Genomic DNA, 22,642 nt, shown 5'->3' on the forward strand with positions numbered 1-22,642 from the left:
CTAACTTCCTGCTCAGTGAGACCTCAAGAGGTTAAATTGAATACTAACAATATACACACCTTAAATGATAATCAAAAATTACCGGGTGATAGTGACTGGCTCCGCCCCACCTTGGGCATAATGACTGACAAATTACAGAACCTGTTTTCTATCCTAAAGGTAATGCAGCCCTGGACACCCCCAGGTATTTAACCCCCACTGCAAAAAGGGAAATTGAGGAAATAGAGCAAGCTATTTCTCAGACCCATGCTATTCAGTCCAATTATTTGTGTTTCCTACTAAACATTCCCCAACAGGATTAATAGGACAGATGGCCCCAGAGCTACACTTCCTAGAATGGGTTTTTGCTCACATACCAGGACTAAGACACTATCTCCCTAAGTCCAGCTAGTTAATAAAGTCATCTATGCAGGCTGCAAATGATGCAATCAATTGCAAGGTTATGACCCTTATGTCATAAAAATATCCTTAAGTAAAAAAGAATTTGAAGCAGTCCTGCCCCTATCTCTAGACCTTCAGATAGCACTCTGATTATGCAGGCCATATTGAACATGCCCTTCCCACTGACAAACTACTTCAGTTCTTATCTCATACTCCTGTAGTTATGCCTACAAAGGTAGTTCACTCCCCCATACCTAATGCTTTAATGCTTTTCACTGATGGCTCTGGTAAAAATGGAAAAGCAGCTATCTGCGTAACTCCCTCACTCAATCTGGATTTACTAGTACCAGAGAACTGAGGTTGGAGCCCTAATATTGGCCCTGGAAACCTTTTCTGCTCAGCCCATCAATATTGTTAGTGACTCTGCTTACTTCATTTATTTATTGCAAAACTTTGAAACAGCCTTTATTAAGTGCACTCTTGAGCCCATCCTGTAGGCCCCTTTTCTTTGATTTCAGCAATTCCTGGATCAATGAACACATCCTGTTTTTATCACACATATTCGGACCCACAGCTCACTGTCTTGCCCACTGGCTTATGGCAATGATCAAGCAGATTTGCACGTCAAGACATCACTGTTTGACCAAGCCACCCAATCACATCAATTTTTCCACAAAAATTGGAGAAATTTATCCCAACATTTTCAGTTGAGACTAGCTAAACAGATTATCCTGCAATGCCCAGATTGCCAGCTCACAGGCATGTCCCCTCCTTCAACAGGTGTTAACCCTAATCAATTATGACAAACAGCTGATATGCACATCCCTGAATTTGGAAAACTAAGATATGTACACGTATCCGTTGATACCAATTCCCACCTAATTAGTGCTCATGCTCTTTCTAGAGAGTCCTCCCAATATGTCATTAAACATCTTAACATTTGCATTTATGGGGCAGCCCACAAAGATTAAAACTAATAATGGTCTGCCTTACACCAGTTCCCAATTTCAACAATTTTGTCATACATAGAACATCCAACATTACAGAGGTATCCCATATTGAAAGGTGAAGCCAACTGGGCTTCTGGATCAGGTGGGAACTTGGAGAACTTTTCTGTCTAGCTAAAGGTTTGTAAATGCACCAATCAGCAGGGGGTGGGTAGAGCCAAATAAGGGAAAAAAGCTGGCCACCTGAGCCAGCAGCAGCAACCAGCTTGGGTTCCCTTCCACGCTGTGGGAGCTTTGTTCTTTCGCTCTTCACAATAAATCTTGCTGCTGCTCACTCTTTGGGTCTGCGCTACCTTTATGAGCTGTAACACTCACTGCGAAGGTCTGCAGCTTCACTCCTGAAGTCAGCAAGACCACGAACCCATGGGAGGAATGAACAACTCTGGACACACCACCTTTAAGAGCTGTAATACTCACTGCAAAGGTCTGCAGCTTCACTCTTGAAGCCAGCGAGACCATGAACCCACCAGAAGGAATAAACTCTGGACACACCATCTTTAAGAACTGTAACACTCACTGCGAGGGTCCATGGCTTCAGTCTTGAAGTCAGCAAGACCAAGAACCCACCAGAAGGAATCAATTCTGGACATATTTGGCAACCACGAAGCGACAATCACCAAGTGGTGAGTACCATTGGACCTGTTTTACTGTCCTATTTTTCCTTAGAATTTGGGGGCTAAATACCAGGCACCTGTTGGCCAGTTAAAAGCAACTAGCGCAGCCACTGGACTAAAGACACAGGTGTCAGGCTTTCTGGGAAAGGGCTCTCTAACAACCCCCGACTCTTCGGAGTTGGGAGCGTTGGTTTGCCTGGAACCAGCTTCCACTTTTCCTGTACATTGGGGCTGAGCCAAGGGTCAACAGAGAGGAAAGCCATTCAGCTCCAGGGTCTCAACAAGTTGCATGACCCTGCGGCCATGAACAGAACTCTCAAAGTCATGTCGCCCAAGTGAGACTCGCCCATCTATCCTATCTATCCTGACCCTTGCCTCCTGGGTCCTAATGCCTGTCAGACAAACTTCCTCTCACCTCTCTTCTCTGAGGCTAGTCCCACTTCTAAAAACCACTCCCTATCTCTGGTGCTTTTCTAGTTTCTCTTATAAGAATGATTTCTAGTATAAACTCCAGGACTCTGTTACCTTCTTTAGGCACCCAGTCTCACCAATCAGAAAGATATAATTTTTGCCCATAGCCCCATCATAGGGGGGACTATCTGGAGTTTTAGGATCCCTCCTCAGACAAGCAGGCCTAACAAAAGCTATTCCTGAAGCTAGGATATGGGGAACCTCAGAAATTGTATCCTTCCTATTCAAGTGAGGACAAAATGTGTCACTCTTCCAACCCTGGAGATCCTTTTCTTCCCTCAGGGCATGGCCTTTCACTTTATTTTTGGGGCATAACATCTTTTAGGACATGTGTTAAGTCCCAATACTAACAGGAGAATGCTTAGGACTCTAAGAGGTTTTCGAGAATGTGTTGGTAAGGGCCACTAAATCTGACCTTCCTTGGTCCTCCTTGTGGTCTAGGAGGAAAACTAGTGTTTCTGCTGCCACGTCGGTGAGTGCAACTTTTCCGATCAGCAGGATCCAGGGACTGTTGTGGGTTCTTGGGCAAGAGGTGTTTCTGCTGCTGTGTCGGTGACCACAACTATTCCAATCAGCAGGGTCCAGGGACCATTGTGGGTTCTTGGGCGGGGGAGAAACAAACCAAAACCATGGGTGGTTTTGTCTTTCAGATGGGAAACACTCAGGCATCAACAAGCTCACTCTTGAAATGCATCCTAAGCCATTGGGACCAATTTGACCTGCAAACCCTGAAAAAGAAGTGGCTTATTTTTTTATGCACTATGGCTTGGCCCCAGTATTCTCTCTCTGATGGGGAAAATGGCCACCTGAAGGAAGTACAAATTACAATACTATCCTGCAGCTTGACCTTTTCTGTAAGAGGGAAGGCAAATGGAGTAAAATACCTTATGTTCAAGTTTTCTATTCATTGAAGAACACACAACTATGCAAAGCTTATAATTTACATCCCACAGGAGGGCCTTTCAGCTTACCCCCATATCCTAGCCTCCCTATAGCTCCCCTTCCTATATAATGATAAGCCTCCTCTAATCTCCCCTGCCCAGAAAGAAATAAGGAAAGAAATCTCCAAAGGACCACAAAAACCCCAGGGCTATCAGTTATGTCCCCTTTGAGCTGTAGAGGGAGGGGAATTGTAGAGGGAGGGGAATTTGGCCCAACCCTGGGACATGTCCTCTTCTCCCTCTCTGATTTAAAGTAGATCAAAGCAGACCTGGGGAAGTTTTCAGATAATTCTGATAGGTACATAGATGTCCTACAGGGTCTAGGGCAAACCTTCAATCTCACTTGGAGAGATGTCAGGCTATTGTTAGATCAAACCCTGGCTTTTAATGAAAAGAATGCAGGTTTAGCTGCAGTCTGAGTTTGAAGATAGAATGACAGCTGAAGAAAGGGACAAATTCTCTACAGCAAGCTGTCCCCTGTATGGATCCCCTCTGGGACCTCGACTCAGATCATGGGGACTGGAGTCATAAACATCTGTTGACTTGTGTTCTAGAAGGACTAAGGAGAATTAGGAAAGAGCCCATGAATTATTCAATAATGTCTACCATAACTCAGGCAAAGAAAGAAAATCCTTCTGCCTTCCTTGAGCAGCTATGAGAGGCCTTAAGAAAATACACTTCCTGGTCACCTGACTCACTAGAGGGTCAATTGATTCTAAAAGATAAAAGTTTACTACCCAATCAATCAGCCACAGATATCAGGAGAAAGCTCCAAAAGAAAGCCCTGGTCCCTGAACAAAATCTGGAGGCATTGGTAAACCTGGCAACTTCAGTGTTCTATAATAGGGACCAAAAGGAAAAGTGAGATCAGAGAAAGGCTGCAGCCTTAGTCATGGCCCTCAGACAAACAAACCTTGATGGTTCAGAGAGGACAGAAAATGGAGCAGGTCAGTCACCCGGCAGGGCTTTTTATCAGTGTGGTTTACAAGGACACTTTAAAAAAGATTCTCCAACAAGAAACAAGCCACCCCCTCGTCCATGTCTGCTATGCTGAGGCAATCACTTGGAAGGCATATTAACCAAGAGTGCAATGGTTCTCTGGGCCAGAAGCCCCCAACCAGATGATCCAACAATAGGACTGAGGCAAGCGCCAGCTCATGTCATCACCCTCACTGAGCCCTGGGTACGTTCAACCATTGAGGGCCAGGAAATCGACTTCCTCCTGGCCACTGGCATGGCCTTCTCAGTGTTACGCTCCTGTCCTGTATGACTGTCCTCAAGATCCGTTACTATCTGAGGAATCATGGGACAGCCTGTAACCAGGTATTTCTCCCACCTCCTCAGTTGTAATTGGGAGACTTTGCTCTTTTCACATGCCTTTCTTGTTATGCCTGAAAGTCCCACACCCTTATTAAGGATATATTAGCCAAAGCTGGAGCTATTATCTATATGAATATGGGGAACAAGTTACCCATTTGTTGTCCCCTACTTGAGGAGGGAATCAACCCTGAAGTCTAGGCATTGGAAGGACAACTTGGAAGGGAAGAAAATGCCTGCCCAGTCCAAATCAGGCTAAAAGACCCCACCACTTTTCCTTATCAAAGGCAATATCCCTTAAGGCCTGAAGCTCATAAGGGATTACGGGATATTGTTAAACGTTTAAAAGCTCAAGGCTTAGGAAGGAGATGCAGTAGTCCCTGCAACACTCCAATTCTAGGAGTACAAAAACAAGTCAGTGGAGACTAGCGCAAGATCTTAAACTCATCAATGAGGCAGTAATTCCTCTATATTCAGTTGTACCCAACCCCTATACCCTGCTCTCTCAAATACCATAGGAAGCAGAATGGTTCACTGTTCTGGACCTCAAGGATACCATCTTCTGTACTCCCCTGCACTCTGATTCCCAGTTTCTCTTTGCCTTTGAGGATCCCACAGACCACATGTCCCAACTTACATGGACGGTCTTACCCCAAGGGTTTAGGAATAGTCCTCACCTGTTTGGTCAGGCACTGGCCCAAGATCTAGGCCAGTTCTCAAGTCCAGACACTCTGATCCTTGAATATGTGGATGATTTACTTTTGGCTACCAGTTGGGAAGCCTCATGCCAACAGGCTACTCTAGGTCTCTTGAACTTTCTAACTAATCAAAGGTACAAGGCATCTAGGTCAAAGGCCCAGCTTTGCAGGTCAAATATCTAGGCCTAATCTTAGAGGAACCAGGGCCCTCAGCAAGGAATGAATACAGCCTATACTGGGTTATCCTCATCCTAAGACATTAAAACAGTTGTGGGGGTTCCTTGGAATCACCGGCTTTTGCAAACTGTGGATCCCTGGATACAGGGAGATAGCCAGGCCCCTCTACTCTAATCAAGGAGACCCAGAGGGCAAATATTCATCTAGTAGAATGGGAACCAGGGGTAGAAACAGCCTTCAAAACCTTAAAGCAGGCCCTAGTACGAGCACCAGCTTTAAGCCTTCCCACAGGACAAAACTTCTCTTTATACATCACAGAGAGAGCAGGGATAGCTCCTGGAGTCCTTACTCAGACTCGTGGGACAACCCCACAACCAGTGGCATACCTAAGTAAGGAAATTGATGTAGTGGCAAAAGCCTGACCTTGCTGTTTAAGGGTGGTTGTGGTTGTGGCTGTCTTAGTGTCAGAGGCTATCAAAATAATACAAGGAAAGGATGTCACTGTCAGGACTACTCATGATGTAAATGGCATACTAGGTACCAAAGGAAGTTTATGGCTATCGGACAACCACCTACTTAGATACCAGGCACTACTCCATGAGGGACCACTGCTTCAAATATGTATGTGTGTGGGCCTAAACCCTGCCCCTTTTATCCCAGAGGATGGGGAACCAATTGAGCATGAATACCAACAAATTATAGTCCAGACTTAAGCTGCCCGAGATGATCTCTTAGAAGCCCCCTTCTAGCTAATCCTGACCTTAACCTATGTACCGATGGAATTTCATTTGTGGAGAATGGGATATGAAGGGCAGATTATGCCATAGTAACCACACTCGAAAGTAAGCCTCTTCCCCCAGGGACCAGTGCCCAGTTAGCAGAACTAGTGGCACTTGCCTAAGCCTTAGAACTGGGAAAGGGAAAAAGAATAACTGTGTATACAGATAGCAAGTATGCTTATTTAGTCCTACATGCCCATGTTGCAATACGGAAGGAAAGGGAGTTCCTAACCTCTAGGGGAACCCCCACTAAATGTCACAAGGAAATCATGGAGTTATTGCAGGCAGTACAAAAACCCAAGGAGGTGGCAGTCTTACACTGCCAAAACCATCAAACAGGGAAGGAAGAGGGGAGGACAGCAGCATAAGCAGGTGGCAGAGGCAGGGAAAGACCAGCAGAAAGGAGAAAGAAGAGACAGAGAGACAAAGAGGGAGTCAGAAAAGAGAGACAAAGAGAAAGAAAGAGAAATGGAAGTAGTAAAGAAAAAACAGTGTACCCTATTCCTTTGAAAGCCAAGGTAACTTTAAAACCTGTAATTGATAATTGAAGGTCTTTTCTGCAACCCTGTAACACTCCAATACCGCCTTGTCAGTGTAAATAAGGGCATAGTCTGAAAGCACTGAGGCCACTGACAACCCATAGCTTTCCTATCAAAAATCCTTAACCCAACAGGGGATCTAAATCTTAACTATTTACCATACAAAGGTCCGACCAGACCTAGGAGGAACTCCCTTCAGGACAGGATGATAGATGGTTCCTCCTGGGCGATTAAGGGAAAAAAGACACAATGGGTATTAAAATTGCTTAATAATTGGTCTGCTCAAACATGCCAGCTGTTTGCACTCAGTCAAACCTTAAAGTACTTACAGAATCAGGAAGGAGCCATCTATACCAATTCTAAGTTAATATGGACTGAACAAGGTCTTATTAATAGCAAAGAATAATAATTGAAATCTCAAACTTAAAAGGTTTTCAACAAAAGTAAAGTTTGCTGAAAGTTAACAGGGTAACATATATTATCCTAACTTCTAATCTAATGGAAATCAGATCCTATCTGTACCCCTCAAAGCTCAAGTCTGTCAGCACAGGGCCATACAACTAATACCCCTACTTACAGTGTTAGGAATGGCAACTGCTACAGAAACAGGAAGAGGAGGTTTATCTACTTCATTATTTACTACCTACCAGACACTCTCAAAGGATTTCTCAGACAGTTTGCAAGAAATAATGAAATCTATCCTTACTCTACAATCCCAAATAGACTCTATGGCAGCAGTGACTCTCCAAAACTGCTGAGGCCAGACCTCCTCACTGCTGAGAAAGGAGGAATCTGCACCTTCCTAGGGGAAGAGTGTTGTTTTTACACTAACGAGTAAGGGATAGTACAAGATGCCGTCTGGCATTTACGGGAAAAGGCTTCTGAAATCAGACAATGACTTTCAAACTCTTATACCAACCTCTGGAGTTCGGCAACATGGCTCCTCCCCTTTCTAGGTCCCGTGGCAGCCGCCTTGCTGTTACTTGCCTTTGGGCCCTGTATTTTTAACCTTGTCAAATTTGTTTCCTCTAGAATCTAGGCCATCAAGCTACAGATGGTCTTACAACTGGAACCCCAAATGAGTTCAATAACAACTTCTATTGAGGACCCCTGGACCGACCCACTGGCCTTTCCACTGGCCTTCTCCTCTGGAGGACACTACAACTGCAGGACCCCTTCTTTGCCCCTATCCAGCAAGAAGTAGCTAGAGCGGTCATCGGCCAAATTCCCAATAGCAGTTGGGGTGTCCTATTTAGAGGGGGGATTAAGAGGTGAAGCTGGCTGGGCTTCTGGATTGGGTGGGGACTTGGAGAACTTTTCTGTGTAGCTAAAGGATTATAAATGCACCAATCAGCACTCTGTGTCTAGCTAAAGGTTTGTAAATGCACCAATCAGTGCTCTGTAAAAATGGACCAATCAGCAGAATGTGGGTGGGGCCAAATAAGGGAAAAAAGCTGGCCACTGAGCCAGCAGCGGCAACCTGCTCGGGTCTCTTTCCATGCTGTGGAAGCTTTGTCTTTTGCTCTTTGCAATAAATCTTGCTGCTGCTCACTTTTTGGGTCCGCACTACCTTTATGAGCTGTAATACTCACTGTTAAGGTCTGCAGCTTCACTCCTGAAGCCAGCGAAACCACAAACCCACAGGGAGGGATGAACAACTCTGATGTGCCACCTTTAAGAGCTGTAACACTCACTGTGAAGGTCTGCAGCGTCACTCCTGAAGCCAGTGAGACCACGAACCCACCAGAAGGAAGAAACTACGGACACATCTGAAGGAACAAACTCCGGACTCACCATCTTTAAGAACTGTAACATTCAACTTGACGGTCTGCAGCTTCGTTCTTGAAGTCAGTGAGACCAAGAACTCACTGGAAGGAATCAATTCCAGACACAATATAACCCCCAAGGACAGGTCATAGTAGAACATGCCCATTCCATCCTTAAAAACATGCTCAGAAAAAAAAGGGCGAATATGAGTAAGGACCCTGCAACGCTATTGACACAAGCCTTATTTACCCTTAATTTCTTCAATTTAGATGATAAATTTCAATCAGCTATAGAGAAGCACTTTGCAAAAATCACTCAAGATATAATTAGTTTTATGGAAAGATGTAAATCGTAATCTATGGTGTGGTCCAAATGATTTGTTAATGTGGGGAAGAAGATATACTTGTGTTCACAACTCCTCAGGTCCTCTTTGGATTCCAGCACAATGCATCAAACCATACCATGGGGTGACTGGGACCAACCTGGTACCAAAAATAAAGGAAATGACCCTGTAGAACCTGCAGCCCTGGATGATGCAGCTTCCTTGGACAACACAGGCCTTGGACATTATGCTCAAGAAGAAAACTCAGGAGACTGAGCGAATCCTGCTCTGGACACAAACACTGTTCACTCCAGATAATCTGTTCCTTGCTATGCTCTCTGTTGTACATTGCAACTCTTGTAGAGTATTGATTTTCCTTATTTTCTCACTCTATCTGCAACCTGTACCTGCTATACTCTATTAGGCCCATCTTCTAGATCTGCCTTTCTTCTGCCCTGTTACTTGGGTAGACATCTTCTTCCCAGCTTCTAACGATGTGACTGCTTGGCTATGAGGGATTAACATATCCCTTGTGGGGTTCCTCAGTAACAGCCCTATAGAACAATGTGCAAAAACACCTCTCCTGGAGAGACTCCCACTCCTGGTGGTCACTCTTTGTTTGGAAAAGAATATTACTGATTCTACTCATGTGTGTCTTATGTTATTTACTAATTCTAGGATGCAACAGTGGAACACAAGCTGTAACTGCTGCACTGTCAAGTCTGTCACTGCACATAGCTGTACTCTTGAATCAAGAAAACCTGATGCAAAAAACAGAAAAGGGGGAGAAGGAGGATATCGGTCAGAGTGGTGGGAAAAACTATAGGGAAGGCAGCATGCCTTCTGAAAGGTCCAAAGGCTCTGCCTAGATTCAGGGGAGAATAGCCAAAGGCAGCTGTTCTCTGACCCTGAGGCAGACAGCAAGGAGTACGTACAAGGGAATGTAGGGAAATATCTTGAACAGCTTGTTTACTTGTGTTGACCAGGAACTGATCTTTGATCATCCACACACATGATGTTCCTTGAAAGGGGAACAATAAATGTTAATTTCTCACAGATTGTGTTTGCTCCAGGCTTTTGGCATTGTGCCTACAGTGAATGAAAGCATGCAGCTCCAGCTTCTCTGGGTGCACTTTGACCACTAGAGCCAGGCAGACCCCTAGCTGCCCTTGCACTGCATACCTGTGTCTGAGTACTCATTTCATTCATCAGTTGGCCAGGGTCTGTGGGATAGACCCAGCACAAATACATACCAAATTGTAAAGACAATCGACTCTATGAAGAAACTGCATCAACTAACGGAGAAACTAACCAGGTAGGATCATAATGACAGGATCGAATTCACACATAACAGTATTAACTTTAAATGGAAATGAGCTAAATGCCCCAATTAAAAGACAGACTGGGCCGGGCGCGGTGGCTCAAGCCTGTAATCCCAGCACTTTGGGAGGCCGAGACGGGTGGATCGCGAGGTCAGGAGATCGAGACCATCCTGGCTAACACGGCGAAACCCCGTCTCTACTAAAAAATACAAAAAACTAGCCGGGCGAGTTGGCGGGTGCCTGTAGTCCCAGCTACTTGGGAGGCTGAGGCAGGAGAATGGCGTAAACCCGGGAGGCGGAGCTTGCAGTGAGCTGAGATCCGGCCACTGCACTCCAGCCTGGGCGACAGAGCGAGACTCCGTCTCAAAAAAAAAAAAAAAAAAAAAGACAGACTGGCAAATTGGATAGTCAAGACCCATTGGTGTGCTGTATTCAGGTGACCCATCTCACGTGCAAAGACACAGATAGGCTTACAATAAAAGAATGGAGGAATATTTACCAAGCAAATGGAAAGCAAAAAAAAAAAAAAAAAAAAAAAAAAAAGGCAGGGGTTAGAATCCTAGTCTCTGATAAAACAGACTTTAAACCAACAAAGATCAAAAGAGACAAAGAAGGGCATTACGTAATGGTAAAGGGATCAATGTAACAAGAAGAGCTAACTATCCTAAATATAGATGCTCCCAATACAGGAGCACCCAGATTCATAAAGTAAGTTCTTAGACACCTACAGAGAGAGTTAGACTCCCACACAATAATAGTGGGAGACTTTAATACCCCATTGTCAATATTAGACAAATACATGAGACAGAAAATTAATAAGGATATTCAGGACTTGAACTAAGCTGTGGACCAAGGAGACCTAATAGACTTCTACAAAACTCTTCACCCCAAATCAACAGAATATGCATTTTTTTTTTTTTTTTTTGGAGATGGAATCTCGCTTTGTCGCCCAGGCTGGACTGCAGTGGCACTATCTCAGCTCACTGGAACCTGGACCTCCCGGGTTCAAGTGATTATCCTGCCTCAGCCTCCTGAGTAGCTGGGACTACAGGTACCTGGCACCACGCCCAGCTATTATTGTATTTTTGGTAGAGATGGCGTTTCACTTCATTGGCCAGGCTGTTCTTGAACTACTGACCTTATAATCCGCCTGCCTTGGCCTCCCAAAGTGCTGGGATTACAGGCATGAGTCACCATGCCCAGCCCAGAATATACATTCTTCTCAGCATCACATTGAATTTTTTCTAAAATTGACCACACAGTTGGAAGTAAAACACTCCTTAGCAAATGTAAAAGAATGGAAATCATAACAGTCTCTCAGACACAGTGCAATTAAAGTAGCACTCAGGATTAAGAAAGTCACTCAAAACCGCTCAACTACATGGAAACTGACAACATGCTCCTGAATGACTACTGGGTAAATAACAAAATTAAGGCAGAAATAAGTAAGTAAGTTATTTGAAACCAATGAGTTCAAAGACACAATGTACCAGAATCTCTGGCACACAGCTAAAGCTGTGTTTAGAAGGAAATTTACAGCAGTAAATGCTCACAGGAGAAAGCAGGAAAGATTTAAAACTGATATCTTAACATCACAATTAAAAGAACTAGAGAAGCAACAGTAAACAAATTCAAAAGCTAGCAGAAGTCGAGAAATAACTAAGAGCAGAGCTGAAGGAGACAGAGAGACAAAAAAATCTTTAAAAAGTCAATCCAGGAGCTGGGTTTTTGAAAAGATCAACAAAATAGATAGATGGCTAGCCAGACTAAGAAAGAAGAAAAGAGAGAAGAATCAAATAGATGCAATAAAAAATGAGAAAGGATATCACCACGAATCCTATAGAAATATAAACCACCATCAGAGAACACTATAAACACCTCTACACAAATAAGCTAGAAAATTTGGAAGAAACAGAGAAATTCCTGGAAACGTACCCCCTTCCCAAGACTTAACCAGAAAGAAGTCAAATCCCTAAATAGACCAATAGCAAGTTCTGAAATTGAGACAGTAATTAATAGCCTAACAACTAAAAAAAGCCCAGGACCAGACATCCACAGTCGAATTCTACCAGAGGTACAAAGAGGAGCTGGTACCATTCCTTCTGAAACTATTCCAAACAATATAAAAAGAGGGACTCCTCCCTAACTCATTTTATGAGGCCAGCATCATCCTGATACCAAAACCTGGCAGAGACACAACAAAGAAAAACAAATTTCAGGCCCATATCCCTGATGAACATTGATGCGAAAATCCTCAATAACATACTGGCACACCAAATCCAGCAGCACATCAAAAAGCTAATCCACCAAGATCAAGTTGGCTTCATCCCTGGGATACAAGTCGGGTTCAACATATGCAAATCAATAAACGTAATTCATCACGTAAATAGAACCAATGACAAAAACCACATGATTATCTCAATAGATGCAGAAAACGCCTTCGACAAAATTCAACACCCCTTCATGCTAAAAACTCTCAATAAACTAGGTATTGATGGAACGTATCTCAAAACAATAAGAGCTATTTATGTCAAACCCACAGCCACAGGGCTACAGTAACCAAAACAGCATGGTACTGGTACCAAAACAGATATATAGACTAATGGAACACAACTGAGGCCTCAAAAATAACACCATGCATCTATAACCATCTTATCTTTGATAAGCCTGATAAAAACAATGAGGAAAGGATTCCCTACTTAATAAATGGTGTTGGGAAAACTGGCTAGCCATATGCAGAAAACTGAAACTGGACCCCTTCCTTACACCTTATACAAAAATTAAGATGGATTAAAGACTTAAACCTCAGACCTAAAACCACAAAAACCCTAGAAGAAAACCTAGGCAATACCATTCAGGACACAGGCATGGGCAAAGACATCATGACTAAAACACCAAAAGCAATGGCAACAAAAGCCAAAATTGACAAATGGGATCTAATTAAACTAAAGAGCTTCTGCACAACAAAAGAAACTATCATCAGAGTGAACAGGCAACCTACAGAACGAGAGAAAAATTTTGAAATCTATCCATCTGACAAAGGGCTAATATCCAGAATCTACAGAAAACAAACAAATTTACAAGAAAACAACAACCCCATGAAAAAGTGGGTGAAGGATATGAACAGACACTTCCCAAAAGAAGACATTATGCGGCCAACAAACATATGAAAAAAAGCTCATCATCACTGGTCATTAGAGAAATGTAAATCAAAACCACAATGAGATACCATCTCACACCAGTTAGAATGGCAATCATTAAAAAGTCAGGAAACAACAGATGCTGGAGAGGATGTGGAGAAATAGGAACACTTTTACACTGTTGGTGGGACTGTAAATTAGTTCAACCATTGTGGAAGACAGTGTGGTGATTCCTCAAGGATCTAGAACCAGAAATACCATTGGACCCAGCAATCCCATTACTGGGTATATACCCAAAGGATTATAAATCATTCTGTTATAAAGACACATGCACACTTATATTTATTGCAGCACTGTTCATAGTAGCAAAGACTTGGAACCAACCCAAATGCTCATCAATGATAGACCGGATGAAGAAAATGTGGCACATATACACCATGGAACACTATGCAGCCATAAAAAAGGATGAGTTCATGTCCTTTGCAGGGACATGGATGAACCCAGAAACTATCATTCTCAGCAAACTAACACAGAAACAGAGAACTAAACACTGAATGTTCTCATTCATAATTGGGAGTTGAACAATCAGAACACATGGACACAGGGAGGGAAACATCACACACTGGGGCCTGTTGAGGGGTAGGGGTTAGGGGAGCGATAGCATTAGGATAAATACCTAAAGTAGATGATGGATTGATGGGTGCAGCAAATCACCATGGCATGTGTATACCTATGTAACAAATCTGCATGGTCTGCACATGTACCGGAGAACTTAAAGTATAATTAAAAAAATATTCAAATAAAAAAAAGAACATGTTCTTATCAAAAAAAGATTTCACATAAATAGGAGTTGAGGTATTGCTCCTCACAAGAGGGCATTAGCTGTGGGTGTCTGCCTGCAGACCCTGACCCCAGCGATGGATGAATAAAATGTACACTGACACACAGATATTATCTTTTGCCAGTCCTGCTGAGTGTCTGACCATCTACACACCAAGAGAGGTTTGTCACTGTGGCCAGCCCTGATTAGGAGGGAGGCTCACATTTATTAACAAAAGCTTGAGTCAACGCCATTAGAGGGTAATTGTCATTGTGGACGTCTGGAGTAAAAAGCACACATCAAAGGTTGAGACCATATGGGTAAACAAGCTAACTAGGTAACTTCCTCACATCCGGTTGTTTACTACTCTACTCTATTTAACTAAAGTTAATGGGACCAGACCGTCTTCTGCCAGGTCTATTACCCAAGTCATGTGAAAACCCTCAGGCCTTCCAAAAGGGTTTTGTGGCTATCGTAACTAATATTTTTCCCACCAGACTGATCAAATCTCAACAAGGAGTTGTCCATTTCTTTAAATTTTGAGAAAACTCATAATTAAAGCCATTTAAGTTTTAGTTTGTGTGCATGTGTGAGTATGTATTTCACAGGTTTGAAAATAGTTACATAATCTATGGTGTAGGTTTTTCGTTACTCTTGATAAAATATAATAACCTTGTAAATTATCTTCATTAACATTTTTTCTTTTGTTAGAAAAAACTATTCACAGAATCATATTCTATTTTCCAAACTTTATTCTATTTATAGTAATGATGACTTTGCTTTTTATTCTTCTTCGCTGATTTTACCATGAACTGGTCTATTTTGTCAGTTTGCTCTAAAAACAATCTATTGGTTTTGTTGATTATTTATTTTCAATCTCATTGAATTTATACTCATCCATGTTGCTTGCATTCCATTTCCTTTTTACTTTTCTTAAAAATTTACTCAGTTGAATGCTTAGTTCATTTTTAACTTTTCTCCCATCTATAGAAGCGTTCAAAGCTTCAGGGTCTCCTCTGGGTACTTCTTTGCTGCATCCCATATAACATTTGCTATATGATGCTTTAGAAGTATGGTTTTTACCCTTCTAAAGTGTGCGTGTGGAGATTTGTCATTGTTTTATTGATTCCTAATTTTATTTCCTTGTCATTGGGAGTGAATACTTTTCTTTCTTGCCTTGGGAATTATTTTATTCATTGTAACTTTGGACCTTTCTTTATTCTTTACTTATCCTGTCCTAGCATATGGAATGTTTTACCTAGTTGATAAATTTAGGAAGATTAAATTGACAGAGCAGGTAATTCTATCTAATTCTTGGGCTAAGTCATCTAGCCCATTTGGTTTTTACTGCAAGTATTCTTTTCCAACACTTTAAGCTTTTGTGTCCAACTTTTCGGTAAGAAAGGTGATATTTTGTCTCCTGCTTGCTGCTATGTCATATTACTTATTTCAGAACATAAGCAGAATTAAGAGTTGTTTGTTGAGCCTCACACACTCTACCAGATAGCATTTCTTTTGTTTTCCTTGAGTCTTAGCATGTTGTTTCCCAAACTATGACGTTTAATGCTGTGATTCTTGAAGATGTCATGTATTGCTTACACTGAGTGAATGATTCTATGTGTGCATACATTCACACAGACATATAAACATAGATGTTTATATATGTTTTAAGTAATATTTAGAGTAAACTCAATTTTTACCAATAATTTGATTTATCCATTTGAAAAAACATAGTAAAATCTCTCACCTTACTGTGAACTTGTCATTTTAATTTAATACTGTCATTTGATTTAAATAAATTGAAGATATTGTTAGACTCCTACCTGACTATAATTGTTATAAGTGTAAAAATAATGTGCTCCTAATTATCTCAGCCTTCTTGAGCTCATAAAACTGGGAAACGTTTTTGTAAAACTCACATCTTATTTATGAACGGTGGCAGGATTTTCCATCTTCCCAATCTTTAGAATTCAGAATCTTCCCCTTACTTTAGTCCTCAGCCTTAAGTGACATCTTAGTAAATTTTTAAATTATTTGTTTATTTTTGAGGCGGAATTTCGCTCTTGTTGCCCTTGCTGGGGTGCAATGGCACAATCTTGGCTCACTGCAGCCTCTGCGTCCTGGGATCAAGTGATTCTCCTGCCTCAGCCTCCTGAGTAGCTGGGATTACAGGAGCCTGACACCATGCCTTGCTAATTTTTTTTTTTTTTTGGTAGAGTTGGGGTTTGGCCACGTTGGCCAGGCTGGTCTCACAATTCCTGGCCTCTGGTGATCCGCCTGCCTTGGTCTCCCAAAGTGTTGGGATTATAGGCATGAGCCACTGCACCTGGTCAAATTTATTTATTTATTTATTTATTTATTTATGTATTTATTTATTTATTTATTTATTTTTATTTTTTGTTTTTTTGAGATGGAGTCTCGCTCTGTTGCACGGGCTGGAGTGCAGTGGCCGGATCTCAGCTCACTGCAAGCCAAATTTATTTTTAACAGACTTTTTAAAAATCTTATGCTTTGCTTAAGATAGAGTATATGAATGGTAGCACTCACCATCACATGATTTTGTTTCTAACATCTGCTCTGGGCACAGATGCTGATTCTCTAGTTCTTGTATAATCACTGCTCTGGATCGGACCTGTATTCCACCAAAGCCTAGATCCTCACCATTCACACAGGTCAGCTGACACAGGCTCCAGGAAGACCAGTCCTTCAAATAACAGTCACCTGTAAAACACAGGTTTGTAATTTACACCCATATCCACAGAGAAAAGCCAGCCCGATAATCATTTTAATTCCAACCCCAGTGGGCAATGTTTTTAGGTATCCCAGCCATACATAATATTTATAAGATTTAAATAGGCATTTAATATTTGTAAATTTGTAATTGTATAACTTTGTATATGTATTGTTATTTTCTGTATGGCTATTACTGGTCTATGTGTTGATATCAAAGGTAAACTGTGGCTGACAGGAGCTCATCCACTATAATTCATCTCTTCTGAGGATACAAAAAATATTTGATCAAAACCTACCACCACTCTTGTCATTATCATAGTAAAGTGGTTTATTACACAGGAGGTGCACTCAAAGAGAGCCTAAATATAAACAGACTTTGTCTTCTAGGTATTCACAATTTTCAAAAAGTTTGAAGTCCAAGGCTCACAAAGCTGGTTTTATGTTTCATTCTTATTTCTTCCCAGAATAGTGGAGGTGAGAGAGGCAATGGAGCAGTCGCAGTATTGGAAATAATGCTCACTATTTCCTCTGATCTACATCTTCAATCAACTTCTCTTTAAAATACTTTACTGAAGGACAACAAACATGTAAAATGATCACATATCACAGATGCACAGATAGCTGAAGTCTGGCAATCTGATTATCTAACCATGTGATCAACACCCAAATCAAAGAACAAAACATTCCCAGGATCTCAAAACCCTCCCTTGTGTAGTATATGAAATCATACCATATGTACTTTTTTTGTGTCTGGCTCCTTTCTCTCTCATTTATGTTTGTGAGATCCATCATACATTTATGAAGCTCTAATTTCTTCATTCTTACTACTTTCCATCATGTGAATATATCACAATTTAGATATCCATTCTACTATTGATGGGCATGTGGGGAGTTGTACATTTTTCCTATCATGTTATTACAAACATTTCAGTACAAGTCTTCTGATGAACTTATATATGCATTTCTGTTGGGTATGTACCTCGGAGTGCAACTGCTGGGCCATAGTGCGTCCATGCTTTCAAAATCTTTAGCCATTTTAAGAACAGAAAAGATTTTATGAAATACACCCTTTCCATTAACCCATCCATTCTTCAGAGTGACTGCTTAGTGATACTCTTCAGAGTACACAGTCAATTATGATAGACACAAATTCACAAAGGTTTCTTATCACTTATTTATTCTAGCCAGGTCATATGAATAATTCATATTGCCTTATATTATGCTGAAGGTGACTGGTATTAGCATAAAGTTGCCTGGAGATCTGATTAATGGAAAAACTTCTTGTGTCATGCCTAAGAAGTCCTGGTAAGACATGAATTATTGACTAACATATATACATAATAGTAAAATGGAGTGATTTTTGTAGGCCTTTATTAAAGAATGTAATTGGTACTCCTGAAGTACAGAAAGTTCTAGTAAATTTTGGAAATGCAAAAGAAAAAGAAACTAGAAAGAATTTCTAAGTAGTCTGAAAAAGTTTTAGAAACACTTTTATTTCCTAGGAAACGCCACTTTGTGGTTACTCAGTTTTTAATTATGTAGGAAAACTGCTAAAGTTCAAAAAATTCCTGTCAATATGAATGTAATAAAATTTCACCTCGGTGATTGAAAATTACATGGAAAAGAAACATACCTTTTACCAATAGGCTTCATCTTTGTGGCAATCCACATTTAGCATCATTTATTTTGCAACAAAATGTAATAAATCTTTTAATGATAGTTTGTGAGTTATGTAATTATCACCCCTAAGTAATGCATGTCAGGCTTTAAAGATGTAGTAACAGCAAATGAGAGTGAGATACTCCCTTGTTCTAAACATACTTTTCTATTTTGACCATGTAAACCATTGTAATAACAATAAAATTACCCTATGCCTGCCAAAGATATGACAATTAAACACATGAAATGTATTTCCTAATTCAGTGTTCTACTCTTTAAAGCTTATTAGTTCACATATTGCTAGCTTTCAAAACCCATCATTAGAGAAAACTAGCAAGAGAGGAACTGAAATGAATAGATTGTAATTTAGAAGAGCAGCCTCCTAGATTTGCAATTACTTTAATTAAAACAATGTGTTTGCTCCGTTCTATGTTATCATGGGATCCTGTAATTTTCCTTCACATCATTTACCACAGATTATAATCTTATGTTTATTTACGTCACTATTAGATTAGCAATTGTTCCCTTCCATTAGAAAGTAAGCTGTACAAGGACAGGGTCTGTTGGTCTTCACTGTATCTCCCGCCTCAAGTCCAGGGCCTGACCTGTAATTAACAGTCAAATGAGTGAGCGAGTGTGCTGCAGGAAGTATATAATGAAATCACGTGGGGAGTATCCATAGTAAGGCATGCGCCACTGTCTGACAAGGATGCGTGTTCTGCTCAATGGTGTGAATGTCCTTGACCCTGCCTGGAGCTGTCACCTGCTGCCATAGCCTCAGGCTGGGTCTACAGTGAAGTGAAATGATTATATTAAATTGAATTGTGTGTGAGATCTTAAATGGTATCAGACTAGTTTCAGCAGCAGGAAATGAAAGAGGGGAATTGCTGGATCAGCAAAAGGTTGTTGGCAGGTGTAGGAATGTCTGAATAGCAACACTTTGCCCGGCTTTAGAAAGTCAGATTTTCTGTTACTTTAAGTTTTATTTTATTCTTTTTTTTTTTTTGTGATAAGACCATGTAACATGAGATCTACCCACTTAACACATTTTTAGGTATACAATACAGTATTGTTAACTACAGGCACTATGTCTTACAACGGATCTCTAGAACTTACTCACCTTGCATAGCTGAACCTTTACACTTATTGAGAAACAGCTGCTATTCAGATTTTTGGTTTTTAAAAATAGTTCAGTTCTTGACCTGAAGTAGATGAAAATATCCATGTGTGCAAAGATCAATACAAGAGTTGGATATTCTCAGAGTCTAGGGGGTTTGTCCTCAAAATAACCCCGATCAGGGTTATTTTACTTACTGTTTAATTTCATTCAGTTCATCTTAAACTATACCCTATCATTTTTATCATCTCAAACGATTTTTTTTTTTTTTTTTACAAAGGAATAAGTAACTCGATGAGTGAATAAATAGCTAAAACATGTCAGTTTTTCCAGGTTTTAAGGACTCAATCCCATTTACAAAGTTTTGTTAATATATGTTATCTACTTTTACAATTTTCTTAAATCACATCATTTTATATAGAAAATGTATTTTATGCCCCATTATTTTTGCCAAATCCTTAATTTTTAACATTTTGAGGTCAGATTCAAAACAAAATATTGTAAAAGAGATACAATTTTTAAATGATAATTGTAAGCAAATTGGGAGAATACAAATTTTCCACCTGGGGATAAAATACAGGTAATTCATTTTCTATCTGTTCATTTCCAGTCCACTAATAAATTGTTGCCCCATCTATATCTTTTTTAAGGATGGGTTTTCTGGCATATTTTGGCATTAAATTTCCTCTACAATTCTCTGCATCAAGCCCAAATTCATAAATATTAGCTTATCACTGCCTGCCATTTTTTCCATACTATTTGAAATACAAAATTTTCTTTCTACATTTACTGCAGGCACCCATTGTGTCTAACATTGAATCTGAAAAATATCTTTCAACAGTTTCCTCCATGCTGCTATTTTGTCTTCCAGTTGTAGATAATCTGTTTTTTCCTTACTGAAGACTTTACTACTTACTTTTCTATATTTTATGTTTTAACTACATTTATCTAGGTATGAGTTTGTTGTTCATTCCACCCTGGACCCAGAGTAAGCTGTTATTATGAGGACTTAATCTGTTTTTAGCCATTATGTGTTTAAACATTGGCCTCTCTTTCCCTATTCTCTTCTGGAAATCCCTAATAGGTTATGTTTTATCCTTATTTTCTCAACTTTTATTTCATACCTTTTCTGTGGAGCATGGGCTTAAGGCCTTAATTACCATCTCTTGCAGATGTTAAAACTCCAGAGGGTGTTGAGAGAGGCCACATGGGAGACCTGGACTTCACCCCTACCTGGCAGTAATGAGACAGCGCCCCGTTCCCCACAGGCATAGTGTTGAGCTGTTGGCATAGATATTACTGAATAAGAAGACTGTTGACATCCTGTAACTTATATTTTATATGCAACCCCTTCATGGCCCTTGTCCTAGGAAAAAATAATCAGAATATGAATTCTCTTTTGCCGTGGTTACCTGGGCAAGGCTCGGTGCAGGTTTCCTCCAGAACCATGTTTTTATTACCATCTATAATGAGTTCAATGTTAGCACAGAATTCCTCATCCACCACTTTGCTGAAATCATCTGCTGACCCATCACTTACTACACAAGAAACGTTCCTTGTTCTGGTCCCTTCTCCACACTGGGCCTCCTGGAATGGCGGAAGAAATAACTAATTAGAAAAAGAGAAATACTTCATTCGAGAGCTCATCACTTAGTTATCTCTGCACCACTGACTTTGATTTATGAACATTTAGAGAAGCATTTGAAACCCTAAGGAAGAAGCCCTATAGGGCACTAGCAATAAAGCATACATTGAACAATTTAGTTGTTTTCTAGCTAAAGACAGGAAAATAAATTTTCATTAAAATGAATCAGTCTCCAAATGATTTAAAAAAATACAGGGCAGGGAGTTATCAAAACTAATTAAATGGTTATAAAATGGCAAGGCACATAAAAATTTTAGGAAGCTTGTCATCTGTGAGCTCTGAAAAATATTTCTAACACATTATTTTTGTCTGTTTTTCTGCAGATAAAGTCTGCAGATAGAGTACACAATTCCTTACAACTTCTTGAGATTTGATACCTGCACTTGGCATGGAGACCACTGGCCATATTGCCACTGATAACAAGGCTTCACTGGGCAGGGTTTGGACTGGTCCATCAGGGAAGGGCATGGTCTTCCATCACCTTGAAAGGGCTGTGTCACTGTTCGTCTTCGGATCATTTTTCCTTTAAGAGATACAAAGTGATGCAACTTTAATATATTTTATGGTTTTGCAAGCATATATGTCATTGGGAGAAGGCATCACAGTGGTATCTCCTGAGGCGATCCAGGAACAAGTAAGGCTTAGATGTTTTGGAAAGAAAACCAATCCAACCTTTCTGAAGATTATCTGATATGGGTTGAAGCAAGAGGGATTTTTTGTTTCATATTCCTTGACCGTTAGCCTAATATGAGTTATGGTACAAACAAACCTGTGAGGCCACATGTTTGAGAGCATTCTGACCAAGGAGACCAATCAGAAAGCTGACAGTTCACAGGGCATTCCACCATGCAGGACGTGTTCATCTGCCAGTTCTTCTCCAGGCCAAGCTGGAAGAACAGAGGTAGATCAGGACGTTATATTGTCAATTGGGGGAAGAAGCCAGAGAACGAGGTGAGAAGAGAGAAGAGGGGGAGGGAGAAAAAGCAAGCCACATAACAGAATAAAATGGTACCTGGAGGACAAACATCCAAACTATTAAAAGTATAAAGTGGTTTGACCTAGGCGAGTGGAAGTTAGGGGTACGAGATGAAAGAAGGGGCCCATGTAATCTATACTTACATATTGTTTGTTTTCAATAAGCAATGAAAAAAAGTAGATTTAACCTCCAAATTGATTGAATTTCCCAAAATGAG

At 40.7% G+C, this 22,642-nt stretch overlaps 1 protein-coding gene across 1 annotated transcript in view; it reads right to left on the minus strand.

The window, feature by feature from the left end:
* The window catches only part of LOC104655124 (thrombospondin type-1 domain-containing protein 7A), a 126,721-nt gene that overhangs the window by 17,445 nt on the left and 86,634 nt on the right, over positions 1-22,642 (minus strand). Inside the window, exons 14-17 of the mRNA XM_030933397.1 lie at positions 22,219-22,336; positions 21,827-21,972; positions 21,217-21,391; positions 16,843-17,016 (exon numbers count right to left, since the gene is read on the minus strand). Of these exons, the coding sequence (XP_030789257.1) occupies positions 16,843-17,016; positions 21,217-21,391; positions 21,827-21,972; positions 22,219-22,336 (613 nt within the window). The remainder of the gene's footprint in view (positions 1-16,842; positions 17,017-21,216; positions 21,392-21,826; positions 21,973-22,218; positions 22,337-22,642) is intronic.

Source organism: Rhinopithecus roxellana, chromosome 6, assembly GCF_007565055.1.
Source record: "Rhinopithecus roxellana isolate Shanxi Qingling chromosome 6, ASM756505v1, whole genome shotgun sequence".
NCBI classification, from domain to species: Eukaryota; Metazoa; Chordata; class Mammalia; order Primates; family Cercopithecidae; genus Rhinopithecus; species Rhinopithecus roxellana.